This window comes from Microplitis mediator, chromosome 7, assembly GCF_029852145.1.
Source record: "Microplitis mediator isolate UGA2020A chromosome 7, iyMicMedi2.1, whole genome shotgun sequence".
NCBI classification, from domain to species: domain Eukaryota; kingdom Metazoa; phylum Arthropoda; class Insecta; order Hymenoptera; family Braconidae; genus Microplitis; species Microplitis mediator.
The window spans coordinates 26,212,582-26,227,580 of record NC_079975.1 but is presented as its reverse complement, the minus strand read 5'-3'; the positions used below and the strand labels follow the sequence as shown (position 1 = coordinate 26,227,580).

The 14,999-nt window shown below is 27.2% G+C and overlaps 1 protein-coding gene across 6 annotated transcripts in view; it reads right to left on the bottom strand.

The window, feature by feature from the left end:
* Positions 1-14,999, bottom strand: part of LOC130672181 (sex determination protein fruitless) — a 38,421-nt gene that overhangs the window by 1,659 nt on the left and 21,763 nt on the right. Inside the window, exon 5 of one of the 6 annotated variants that reach the window (XM_057476561.1) lies at positions 69-452. The exons of 2 other annotated variants lie outside the window; for them this stretch is intronic. In XM_057476561.1, the coding sequence (XP_057332544.1) occupies positions 391-452 (62 nt within the window). In that variant the 3' untranslated portion in view covers positions 69-390. 3 more of the 6 variants (XM_057476562.1, XM_057476559.1, XM_057476557.1) reach the window with 3 other exon arrangements.

Here is a 14,999-nt window from a genome sequence, read left to right as displayed (position 1 = left end):
TTACTCCCATGCAAAAAAAATTTATCCACTCACTCAATAACAAAAATAAAATCATTAAAATCCCGATGTGGAAATAAAATAAAATTATATATTTATGTAACATATTTTTGGTTTAAATTATAAACAAATAATAATTTTCAAATTTATATATATGTTGATATATATAAATATTTAGTTAGAAGTTTAAGTTCTTGAAGTTGTTTTCTAGCCTGGGTGTATTCTCTGATCTTGTTTGAGCTTACGGTTAACGGCTTCTATATATTATTAAATCCACTTGTCTGTGTAAATTACGTACCTGGATGTATGTAAGTATAAATGTATGTACTGTACTACACTTAACATTATTACTTATATTATTGTATACTTTTTTAGCCGGATTACAAGTTTTTCTTAAATTTTCCTCTGGAAGTTATTTGAATCCACATATTTTTTATCATTAACTGTAACTATAACTATCATATTTATATTATATATCATATATTACTATTATTAAATAAATATATTACATTCTCAGGCATTACAATATTAGAGCCTCTCTTACCCTTTTTTTTAAATTTATTAAGCATTCTATATCATTACGCATTTATAAAATTAATATATATTTTAATTAACTAGATTAATTGTTGCTGAGATAATTAACGCACTTTTTAATATATTTTAAAATTCACAGCAATAATTCTTACAATTCATCGAATATATTTAATATATACATATATATATACATATATGCATGTATATGTATATATATATCTTTGGCATCTTGATATAGATGACAATAAGTCTTAATAAATATGAGATTTGACACGGAAGCTCGATGAGAAGTTAAACATAAAAGTAAAATTATTTTTAACGACTTGGCTTTTTTTTTATTTTTGTGAAATTTATAAATTTTGAAGGCACTAGGCATCGCCAAATATTAAAATTTTATATAAATATTATTTCTTTGGCATGTTGAGCTTCCAGATATGTATCAATAATATTTCGTATTTTAAAAAAATAAAAAAAAACCAGCCGTCGAAAATATTTAATTACAATAAAATATTTACAACACATGTGATTTTGACATAAATATTTATAAAATAATTTATAGGTTGATATTAATGCGTAATGTCTGATAAAATAAGTAAAATATATAAATATATGTATTAGACTGATTCAAAAAAATCGACATTTTTTTTCTTCATTACATCGAAAATATTGGAAATGACGAAAAAAAAAATACTGTGAAAATTTGAGCTCTTAATATTAATATTAAAAGCTGCGATTTTCTATTTCCGGTTTAAGTAACATGGGAAAATTTATTTTTTAAGCTTTGGAATTTTGTAGCTCACGGTGGGACCAATACTTTTGAATGTTCAAGATTTATTCTTATGGGAAATTTTACGCTCTACAAAAAAGGTCTCTTATAATTTTTCGATATTTTTATTTCTTCAAAAGTAATTCGAAGTTAAAGTTGGATCGACAATAAATTTTAACATTTTTTTAATTTTTTGACGCAACCATCAACTTTATCCGAAAATTTTACAGGACATTTTTTGTAGAGCATTTTATTTCCTACAACTTATCTCAGAGAAAATTTTCGATATTTCTCATAAGTCGTAAGTTATTCGCAATTAACTGAAAATTTAATATAATTAATTTTGAGCAACAAAATTTAGATTATTTAAGAAAATTTTCAGTTAATTATTAAGCGTAAAATTTCCCATAAGAATAAGTCTTGAACTTTCAAAAGTATTGGTCCCACCGTGAGCTACAAACTTCCAAAGCTTAAAAAATAAATTTTCCCATGTTATTTAAGCGGGAAATAGAAAATCGCGATGCGGCAGCTGTTAATATTAATATTAAGAGCTCAAACTTTCACAGTATTTTTTTTTCGTCATATAATGAAGAAAAAAAAAATTAGTCGATTTTTTTGAATCAGTCTAATGTATATATATTTTTTAATGTTTGTTGAAAAAAAAAAAAGTGTCCTGTTGGCTAGATCACGCCGTAATAAGGACGATACAATCCCGTGCGCTATTGCACGTGGGCGTGCTTAGTGCGTGTGTGCGTGAGAAGTGTATCACTGCGTGTATAAACAGCAGGACACAGTGGACAAGCGTATTTGCCTGGGAAATGCACGTAATAATGATTCCGCACATTTGTTACGACCTTACCGCACAACGAGCAACGCCTCCTCTCGTCCGTGTTATTCTGTCGTTCAAATATCTGAGAAATCCGCCAATTTTTGAGCTCTGCAACAACAGAAACCACAGTCAGCATGGCAGTCTGCTCCTTATTCGATTCTTCGTTTTTTTTATTTTTTATTTTATTTACTAATTTTATTAATTAATCTTTTTTTTAAGGGATAACGGTTCGACTGCGCACGATCGATCGTGGATCTCTCGATGCATCGTTCAAATATTTTATTTAATTAATAATTAATTTAATATTATTTATTAATTAAATCATTCATACTTCCAATCGAGCTTCCAATTCACTTTTCTCTTTTTCAAATTCATCATTTTCTCCCGCTCTCACTATTTTTTTTTTTTTATTTTCTCTCTCTTTGTCTCTGTCATTTTAAAACAACCAAACAAACAAACAAATAAATAAATTATATTTTATTCTACTGTATGTAAAAAAAATATAAAAAATAATTTAATTAATTAATTGTTAAGGAATGAGGAAGAAAGTGGAGGAAGTGAAACAAGCTGCCCACTTGTTGCGCGCGATTATTTAAATTTATTATTAGTAAATTGTGTGGCAGGGGATAAAACAGGATAATTTTAAATTAATGTTTTATCCTGTGCCGTACAATATATTTTTTAAAGGTATATCTGCATTGAAATTTGTAATTTAAATGTCTGGAGTCTGTTGACGCGGTGTAAAACTAGATCAATTAACATTAAATGACATATAGTAGAAATATATGAATTCAAAGCTACGGTATGAAAAATTTCGGGGTTCAAAGAATCGAAATCAAGACAGAAACAAATTTTTCAGAGTCTGTACTAAAAATTCAAATTTCTGTCTTGTTTAAATAGAAAAGAAATGAAATGTGCGCATGCGCACTTCTTTTAAATGCATGGCAGAAATTTTTTTTAAATTTTCCCGGCCAGAAAATGAACCTCGGGTGTTTCCGGTTTTCACTCGCACTCTAAGCGCACTGCGTACTAGCTCTCCCACTTTTCGTTGCGCACGCGCATTTAAGAAATAGTCGGTAGTGGGGACAGCTCCCGGTTCATTCTCTCTAGGACCTTCGCAGATGCCGCGCAAAATAAAAAGTACCAGCGTGTCGGAATGTCCAACTTTTCTACCGACGAACAGACATTGAAATTAAAATTTCGAATGCAGATAATAGAAAATAATAAAACAAAGATGAGCTGGAAAAAATATAAAAAAATAAATACGAATCTATTAACACACAATTTATGTTTAATCAAAAATTAGTAAGAAATACATTAAATGCACATGTAATTAAATCCTTTGTAATTGTTTTGTGTTTTTTTTTTTAAATATATTTATATTCATCCATATTATCTACACTAAAATTAATCATAATAACATAAAACCTTGTTTATTATTATTTTATTTTTTCATGTTAGAGTATAATAACAATAAAATAGTAAGAATAACTTTATTTAATAATTAACTATTATATTAATATTATTAATAATATTTATTTTCGTAGTAAAATTAACCGATTTACCTCTTAATCTTTAGTTTCCCTTGAGTGTTATAATTACTCTGTATTTATTGTTATCGTTAATCTCTGCGGTTAATTAACTTTAGCTATTATCGTAATCCGCGGGAGATTGAACAATTTGAATTATCGAGGCTGCCGATTCGTTGTCGTACCCTTGTCTTATTTATTTATTTTAATTAATTAATTAATTAATTATATTTATCAATGAAAATTGTTATTTTGTGAAAATAATTTGGCAATTAAATCAACGAATCGCCTCGAACGCAGATCAGAAAAACATCCTCCACAATTTGTTATTAAATATATTTGTTTTTTTGTTTAATTAGTTTGCGTTAAGACTTTAAATGGAGTTATTACCGTTTTTTAATTGTATAAATGTATATATTATTATTTATAAGATTTATTAGCTAGTTTATTTTTTATGTATAGTGCCGCAGTTGTATCGGTGACGTTGAAACTGAACAAAATTTTTTTGTTACAACAATTAAAAAAAATACTTTTTTTGTTAATTATCTTTGTTTCAGTTTTATTGTTATTATAAATGTCATTCAATTTCAACGACACGTGTCCCGTAAGTAACTGTACTTTAAATGTATATTACTTTGTTTATGGTTTGTTTGGGACTAAGATAATTTTAAGTTTTTTTTTAAATATTGACAGATATTGCTTTGACAAAAGTTTTAAGTTGAGGTAAATAATAGATGGAAGAAATTAAATAAATATTATTTTAGAGGTTACAAATATTTCATTTTATTCCGAATTGCAATTATGTTCCGAAACCGAACAAAGCCGATGGGAGCCGAACAAAAAAAAAAAACCTAACCTTCCTTGTAAATCCAAATTTCGGTACATTATCGTAATTTACCGTAAAATACGGGATTTCTACGGCAAATTTGCCGCAATTTACGGTAATTTATCGTAATTTGCAAGATTTTTACAGTTTTTCGGTGCAATATTTTACTTTAACGGTAAAATACCACAAGTTTTCCCCAAATTTCCGGTAAAAATGCCGCAATTTTGCAGTACTACCGTAAAGTGAATAATTTTACCGCCAAATTCCGTAATTTGAATTCGCTAGGGTTATTTTGAGTTTTTAAAGCGACTAATAGTTGAAATTTAAATCCAATAATTTTCAAATATTTATTAAAAAATCTATTGAACAGACCCTCGGCTACCGCTTTTATTAAAAAACGTAAACAATTTTGAAATATTTGTATCAGCTCTGAAATATGTGGAAACTAGGACAGGATTTGTTTAAAAGAAAGCAAAAAAATATAAATTAGTAATTATAATAAATCAATCAATATAAAGGAGTATAATGACAAAATATATATCTTATTTTTGTTATAACCGATTTAATGCAACAGCATTGTATCGAAATGCATTACCACTAATGCCTTTCACTCTTTCTCTCTTTTTAAAAACTTTGTTCTTCTATACAATTTCATTGGTTACTTTTTAATAAAATCGTATAACATTCCACGTCCCAATCACATCTTCAGTCTGATCGTGTCTATTTTAGAAAAAAATTTCTAATCAATTCACTCGTTAATTTCAAGACTAATTATTCGAAATCGAACACTTATCGCTGGCTACGATCATTTTTTTCTAACTTCAGTTACACCTCAGAAAAAAAAGATATAACAAAATGTATATATATATATAATAATTGATTGATTTAAATATATTTTTTGATGAAATATATACACAAATATACATGTATATTGAAGTCTATATACATATATATTGATACTTTGCATATATATATATATATATTTATATATTATTATTATTCATTAATTAATTAGAGATTAATTATTAATAATAGTAAATTTTGTTTTTTTTTAATTTTTTTGTTTATTTAGTTAAATAATGTACAAAGAGATTTGAATTAACGCGGGAAAATCGCAATTGTCACTCAACAGATCGACGGGCACTCGATACGTGAAAAAAATTTAAAAACGTATCTACACAATAGTTTTTAAACTTAAAATCTTAAGCCCTAGGTAACATTTATTTATTTTTTTCTTTTTTTTTTTCTTTTTTTTTCAGTAAAATTACACACGTGCACAGCCATCGGTTATCGTTTAACATACAATCGATTTAAATCCTCACCACTAATTATTTATTTAAATAATAAAAATGAAATTTTTAAAATAAATAAACAATTTGTCTTCATATTTTATAAATTACTGTGCTATCACTTATTACACTAGTACATTTTTCCCTCTCGAAATAAAATTTTGAATTATATATCACATTAGACTAAAATTTTGAGCTTTAAAATGTCAATTAATATATTTATTAATTTAATAAAATAAATTACCTCCTAATTAGGGATCGATAAGGGAAAAATATACCGGATCTATTGAATGACAATATTCCCTATCGCAATATTGCACGACTTTTAGTTGGTTTTTTTTCTTCATTTATTAATTTATTAATTAATTAATTAGTTTAGATTAGATTAGATTAAATTTAATTTAAATTTATCTGAATTTCAATAAGGTGTTAGCACCAATCTATTTTATCACAATGTTCCACTCCACACCACGCGGTTGTAAATATATATAAATAATGTTGTAGCGGTTGAAGTGCAAAGTTAATAGTGGTCTTATTAGCATTATTTATAAAAAATAATAAATCAAAATATTAATAATATTATTTTTTTAGATTTTATTATTCATTTTTTTAGTATTAATGAGTAGGGTAAAGATTATAAGTAGTAATAATAATAATTAGTTAATAAAAATTTAATGTAACAGCCTGGCAGCCTGCTTAGTAATTAATCTGACGATTCTGTAATTATTGCGGTAATCAATGTTTGGTTTTTGGTGCAGGCCGTATATAACTCTTTGTTTACACGTCCCGAGTCTTCTTCTGGTTAATTTTATATATTTATTGTTTGAATTCGTGGATTTTTTTTTTTAAATAAATAAATTATAAGAGCGCTTTGTTTGCGGTGGAAATGAAATTGGTTTTTTTTTGGCTAATGAATAATGAGCTCGAGCTGTCTCTTTACTCGGAAATTACTCGCGGTTGAGTTAATTTCACTCATATATTCAAATGTGTATGCATATGTATATGGGATATTATATCTGATATTAATATATAACCACCTACGGGTATTGCAATTCCACTTTGCATCATGGTTTAAATTATTTTACTCTTTTCGACAGTTTATGCTTTCAAATTTTCATAATTTATGTGGAGAAAAAATTGAAGTTTTTTTATAATGGAAATTTGAACTTCGCGCGATTATTCAAAAAATTTATTGCGGTCTTTTTGATGTAATTTTTTGGTATTGGGAGTTTGAAAAAAATTTTTTGATACCAAATTATATAAAGAATTCAAATTTTGGTCATTATATTTTAGGCGCGTAAAAAAATTTTCAAAAAAATAAGAGCGGATTGTTTTTATTAATCAGCTGACAGCTAAAATTTCAAAATTTTTCGTGCCTGCGCGGTTTTTTTGACGTAATTTTTTGGTATTGGGAATTTTTAAACAATTTTTTGATACCAAATTATATAAAGAATTCAAATTTTGGTCATTATATTTTAGGCGCGTAAAAAAATTTTCAAAAAAATCAGAGCGGATTGTTTTTGTTAATCAGCCAACAGCTAAAATTTCAAAACTTTTTGTGCCTGCGCGGTTTTTTTGACGTAATTTTTTGGTATTGGGAATTTTCAAAAATTTTTTGATACCAAATTATATAAAGAATTCAAATTTTGGTCATTATATTTTAGGCGCGTAAAAAAAATTTCAAAAAAATCAGAGCAGATTGTTTTTGTTACTCAGCTGACAGCTAAAATTTCAAAACTTTTCGTTCTGCGCGGTCTTTTTTTAAAAAAATTGATAAGAGAAAATTAAAAAATAATAAAATTTCCAAAAAAATCAGAATTCCGTTTTTTTGATCAGCAGTAACTGGAATTTAAAAAATTCTATAAAATTTTACCACCGAGTCACGGAGCTGAATAATTAAAAAAAAATTTCATCGCTTTGTATAAAAAAAATTGTATTGTTTCAAAGAACAAGGAATTGAAACAAAAAAATGTAAATATTCAAATATTTGAATAAAAAATTAACCAGAAAAAGATAGACAAGTGTCTTTAAATATAATTAATTAAAAAAAAACACTAAAATAATAATAATATAAAATAATGATAACTCGGACGTTTTTAAATAAATAACACAAAGCACACGGCTCACATATTTGCTCACAAGTATTCATATATATGAATATTAAATAACATTGTGTATAATATAAAATCATAAAACGGTAAAACAAACAAAATATAATAAATTATCCAATATATTATTTTTTTAATATCTATTAATCTGCATAATATATTAATATTCTGGTTATATATAACTTTTTTTATATATATATATATATTATTAATATTAAATAATAGTATTGTATGTAAATTTATATCTATAACCATGCAAAGTGCCCCCATGTGTGATAATTATGTTTTAAAATCTTGTTAATTAACTTAACCATCCCGATATTAAGAAAAAAAAAAGAAATAATAAAATAAAAGAGAGATAGACGGTAATATCATATGATCACAATTATTTAAGCGGTTTGGCTCTTTGAATAGTTTATTACTTTGACTCTTTATTTCTCTATTAAAGTTTTTTCATTTAAAAATTAACCTCCATGTCTACTATTGCATCATTTGTTACTATTCCCTTTCATTTATTTAAATTAAAATAACTAACATCAATTATCTTTGTTATGTTTGTTATAAATAATATATATATATATATTAAAATATATTATTTTATAAAATAAAAATTAAATAAATCTGTAGTCGCTATTGCCGCGAAAAGTAAATAATAATAATAAAGATTTTTTAAATTTAATTGGCAAACAAAATGGACTATCCTCAACCATTATAACGTGCAATGTAATTATTTTGAATAATTACACCAACAGTACCTATTATTTATATTAACAAACTCATATATTTTTAATTATTAATATTTTAATTAATCTTCGTAACTTAAAACCATCAATTTATTATTTAATTTCGAAATTAGGGGAAAAAAAGTGAAGTTTGTCTCGACTTTGAAGGAAATCAAAATGGCTTCCGGTATTCAAAATGGCCGACTCTGTGTTGCCAACTTTACTACTCTTATGTTTATACAGAAGTTGGTTTGTTGACTATCGTAGAGGTGGCGACACTTGAATATGTCGGCGGTAAATTTGAAAATACGAAATTGCAGTCACGAAGATTTGAAAAAAAAAATATTAAAATAAAAGTATGAGTTCTATTTAACGAAATAATCGGTAGTGATAAAATAAAAATTGCGTAATTTATATTATGTATCATAAACTATCTGTAACCAATCATTATATGACAGTTAGATTATTAATATATAAAATATAAAATATGATACTATAAATCATTAGTTTTTTTTTGTTTTTTCTTTTTTTTCTTTTCCGTAGAATAAAAATCTTATATTCTTCCGTCTATGCTTAAGTCCCAATCTAATCGTGGAATGTAATTACGTTCCACAAATTTGCTGCATTACTCACAGATGATTTAATATTTATAGACTTCTAGATGTCAACAACATATATTTTAAATATTTAAAACATTCATATTATAGATGTAAATAAAGATATATAATTTTAAAAAATAATATTCGTTGTTAAATAAACGTTAATTTTCGTAGGGTATGTCAGTGTTTTAAAATATATATATAAAATTAAATTCAATTTAAATTTAAATTAATATTAATAATAAAACAGACAATTAAACAGCAACTACAACCCCCGGGTTATATAAATTACAATCTAATATGATGTCAAACTTTAAAACTTTCAACAACAATAAAGATTTACCCCGCGCTTATTATCTTTATACTCAATAATAATAATAATAATAATAATAATTATAATAATAACATTAATCAATAAATTTTTTCATAATTAATTAAAAAAAGTTAATAATTATTGTTAATTTAAATAATGAAGAAAAAAAAAAAAGAAAATGGCTGCCAGTCGCCGACGCCGCTCAGCAGCAACTACGGAAAATTGGCACCACATTTTGCTCCCATTTTTTTTTATATCAAATTAGTGTGTCAATTGTTAATTTATATTTTACCTAATTAAATAATTATTATTATTCTCAAAAATGTTCAACAATTTAAAAGTATTGTTGGACAGTTTTCAAAAATTTTTTTTTTAAATTCCGCGTGGGATTACGAGGCCCTCATTATCCAACGATCAACGTAGCTAATGTTAATTAAAAAAAAAATTGATTATTAAATATTTTTAACACAGACAAATAAAGCTGTACCCATCGAAATCCGATAAAATTAATAATATATATATATATATATATATATAACAGTAAAAAAGGATTCGTAAAAATGTCCACACTGTGATGGCCAAGAGTATTTTTAACATATACTGTGTTAAAAATTTAACACTTCGACGAATCCATTTTTACTGTATATGTGTATATATATATATATATATATATAGTTTTTAAAAAATGAATTTATTAGACGCCTGGGTATCCTCTTCTTAACATGTTCGATGTAATCGCGTTGATATTCATCAAACTCGAATAATTATTAATTTAATAATTAATTATAACAATTAAAATTTATAGTAAAAAGTCACTGTGCACCCTCATACATCACGTTATTTTTTTTAAATTTAAATATTAATTAATAATAATAAATAGTGACGTTATCACTTTGTTTATATATTAATATTTATATAAATCATCATAAGCGTAAGACCTACAAGATTTGGTGTTCAGAGAAGAAATGATTGAACAGTAGAAATGAAGCCGGCCATCCAGGCGTGAATAGATTCGGATTTATATTACTATTATTATTATTATTGTTATTAATATTATTATTATTAATTATAGAATTATTATTTATATTATTATTATTATGGATATTATTTAAAAATTCGGTATCACGAATGAGGGCCGGCACGCGCCACGTCTGCGGTGGTGGTGGTGGTGGTTGTTGTTGTTGTTGGGCATCCACGTTGCGTGGGCGTACGTACGCACCGCGCACCCACGCAAGCTCGTCTTATGACAAGGTGTTCATGGTGTCATTGTTTGACGCGGACAGAGCCAGTGAGCTGGCGACGAAATCATTAAGGTCTATTTTCCTTGACTCGGGGTGTTTAAATTTAAAGTGAGTTCGCAGATTGTCACTACGTGTGTACGTGGCACGACAGAGAGGACACTCAAACCTGCCGGGGAAGTGGACGTGGTAGTGGTTCCTGATGTGCGTCACGACCTTGCCGCACAGCTTGCACCTGTGTAGGTTGCAGCCGCCTGGCACCCGGTCAAAGGTCAGCCGCATGTGCCAGGCTTTTGAACCTGCAACATCAACACAAGACAAGTCACTAAACTGATGATTCCCGAATCCTAATTTTTTTTTTTTAGTTTTAGTTTTTTTTTTTTTTTTTTTTGTTATTAATTATTATTATTATTCATTTTTTTTTATGGGAGGCCCGATTTTTTTTGCTGTTACTGTAGAATTTAAAAAAAAAAAAATAAAAAAAAAGGACTGAAGAATAAATTTTTTTAGTTTTGAAAGTTGCCACCAGGTGGCGCATGGTTGATTTTTTTTTCCACTAGTAGAAATTGATTTATTTAATTTATTAGAAAAAAAAAATTTTAATTTAATTTCGGGTCTCCCACACGTCCTTCCACTACCGATCTCAATTAAATAACGCGAAAATATATACATTTATATATTTATATATATATATTTAACCGCATTCCTTACACCGGTCTGTGTGTGTGAGTGTGTGTGTGTTTGTGTGCAAAATATTGTACAGCAGCTGCGTCGTGCGAAAAAAAGCTATGAATCACGTTATCCCTTTTTAATTTATTACTCAATTATAAATTATAAATTAATATTAAATGTTATTATTATACATTATTAACATTAATGTTGTTATCGGTTTATACCCAACACACAATTTCAACGGCACGATGCCAACTTGTCAGCACATGTATATTAATTATAATTATTAATCAACCTGACAAAGTGGCATTCGTTATTACACTTAAATATTTACAATTTTTATTTTTATTAATTAATAAGTCGTTAGATCCGATGATTAATGGAGCCAAATAAGTGTCTGTGTGGTAATGGGTGAGCAAAAGAGGCTTAATTATATTAAATATATAACCTTATATTAGTGCAATTAACCATCAAAATTTTGTTAATAATTAATTAAGGGCATTATCTGTCAGTTCCCGCCATTTTTAAAAAATATGCATTGACTTTGAACTGCCATAACCGTATTCAAATTTTATTAATTAATTAAAATTAAATTAAAGCATTAATTGAAAAAAGGAAAATGTCGCCAAGGTATAGATTTAAAAAAAAATTACTTACAAGATATCTATTGGGAGTTAAACGAAATTTGGAAAATAAATTTTAGTAAAATCTTCATGTCAATTTTCGCGCCAATAATTTGAATTTTCAAATTTTGTAGGCTAAAATTTATTCAAAAATTTTTTTTTAGCTCCTGATTGATATCAATTGTAAGTACATTTTCAAAAATCTATACCTTGACGAAATTTTCCTTTTTTCAATTAATGATTTAATTTTTTTGGAAATTAATTAATAAAATTTTGATACGCTCATGACAATTGAAAGCCATTTAAAATTTTGAAAAAGTGGGGGCACTGTGAGAATGGCCTTAATAAATAAATTAATTAATGAACACTAATAAAAAGTTAGTAATTGTTAGAGTAGCCGATTAGCAATTTAGCAAAAATAAAAGCATTAATTAAAATAATAACAATAAATAAAAAATAAGGAAAAATGATAAGGATAATGATTAAATGACAATATTATTCGAAATATATTTATATAGCTCCTTAATGATTTACATAATTAATATTATTTTTTCCTTGAAAATTTAAAGCCAATCATCCGTCATCTCAATCACTCATACCCTTAATTATAAATATTTTTATTTTGACACAAATATTTAAGTACAAAAATATTACAATACTTTGTCGCTTAACATTAATCATTTCGTTTGTTTAAATAAATTAATCAACACGCTTCGAATTAATTAATCAAGTAATTGACCGAGTAAACGTCAATGCAGTCAATTAATTAAGTAATAACTTTTTTCATAACCGATTATAGTTTTCGATATTATCTCTCTCTCTATTAATAACAGAATTTGCAGATTAACATTGCGGGGATTATTGAGCTCTGAAGATGATCACGGTAATGATAGTGATCGTGATGTATTGATGATGCAGATCAATGCAGTCAAGAGGAATATTCAGGAGAGAACAAGAAGGGCTTGGATGCTGATTGATTTAAGTGGCATCTTCACGCACCCGTTATAATCTCAACAAGACTTTGACTTTGACATACGATTATTTATAATTAATATACAAACTAGGGTGATTCAAAAAACAAACAAATTTTTTTTTTCTTCCAAACAGGTTCAAAAGTTTCGTTAAGATAAAAAAAGACGTCTGTGAAAATTAGAGCTCTTAATATTAACATTAAGAGGTTCCTCATCGCACTTTTCTATTTCCCATAAGAATAACATGGAAAAAATTTTTTTTACGTCTTCTGATTTTTATAAGTAGCTAACGATGCGTCATAGGAATAATTGGCAGGCATATTTTTGTAGGGAATTGAATGCTCTACAAAAAAAGATTCTTATCATTTTTTGAGGAATCTATTTGTTCAAAAGTTATTTGAGGTTGAAGTCAAATTCATATTAAATTTTGAGATTTTCTTACTTTTCCGGAGAAACTATGAGATCTATTACAAAATATCATTGGACCTTTTTTGTAGACAATTTTATTCCCTAAAAGTTATTTCTAATAAAGTTTTTTCGAATTCCGCATTGTTTTCTAGTAATTTTTATTTTAATGTCAAGCTCTTAAAACCGAACAGAAGACTATTTTTTTTATGAGCATGACATTAAAATTAAAATAACTAGAAAACAATGCGGAATTTGAAAAAACTTTATTCAAAATAACTTCTAGGGAATAAAATTGTCTACAAAAAAGGTCCAATGATATTTTGTAATAGGTCTCATAGTTTCCCTGGAAAAGTAAAAAAATCTCAAAATTTAATATGAATTCGACTTCAACCTCAAATAACTTTTGAACAAAGAGATTCCTCAAAAAATGATAAGAATCTTTTTTTGTAGAGCATTCAATTCCCTACAAAAATATGCCTGCCAATTATTCCTATGACGCATCGTTAGCTATTTATAAAAATCAGAAGACGTAAAAAAAATTTTTTCCATGTTATTCTTATGGAAAATAGAAAAGTGCGATGAGGAACCTCTTAATGTTAATATTAAGAGCTCTAATTTTCACAGGCGTCTTTTTTTATCTAAACGAAACTTTTGAACCTGTTTGGAAGAAAAAAAAAATTTGTTTGTTTTTTGAATCACCCTAATACAAACATATTTTTATAAATGCCCATTTATTTATACTCTAAAATTTATACTTTTAAATTTAAAATAGTTCAATTTTAATAAAAATATTAAACACCAACTACTTGTATAATAATCGCATTTCAGTCAAAGCTAAAGTGATAAAATTGAACGGAGAAGTTCCTAAAGGTACTTAGATATAAAAGTACTAGAAGATATATCGTGATATTTGCCGATGAAAGAAGTGGAATAAAAGGAACGAGTGGAAGCGATATCCGAGTAAATATATACTTGATAAAGAGTGGATATAAAAATATAAAAATGAAAAAATAAATAACCGGTGGGTAAAAGGAACGAGAAGCTCGTGAAGCGGTACAACAAAACCCGTTTTTATAATCAAGGGTGGATTGAACAAGTTAACCAGCAACTTATGCTTCTTCTTCGTAGCAGAGAAGCAGAAAAAGAAAACGAAGAAGTAGGCTAGGATCCTGAGAGCTCGGTTGCGAACTCGGAGCTTGTTCTTGTAGAGTTGAATGAGGATCGACCTCGATACACAAGTGTCAGGAATCCGTTGCCGTGGATCGGAAAACTGTGACCTTAACTTTAATTTCTGTCCGGCAATCGACCGTGTAACTGATGCTTGAAGCAAACGCTCCAAAGGTTTTTTAATAGACCTAATCTTTGTTGTACAAAGACCGAAAGCTTTTTCTCAAACTTTTCATCCTCTAGCTTGAGCTAAAAATATTTAGTTTTAGTGTTAAGTTTGCGGGAGTGAGATAAATGAATAATACGCTGACCGATTTATCACAATAGCGGCAGCTGCGGAAGCCAGTGGTGTTGGTAGAGTAGCTAACGAGCCATCTTTGTATTATGTAATGCTACATCTACAGCTAC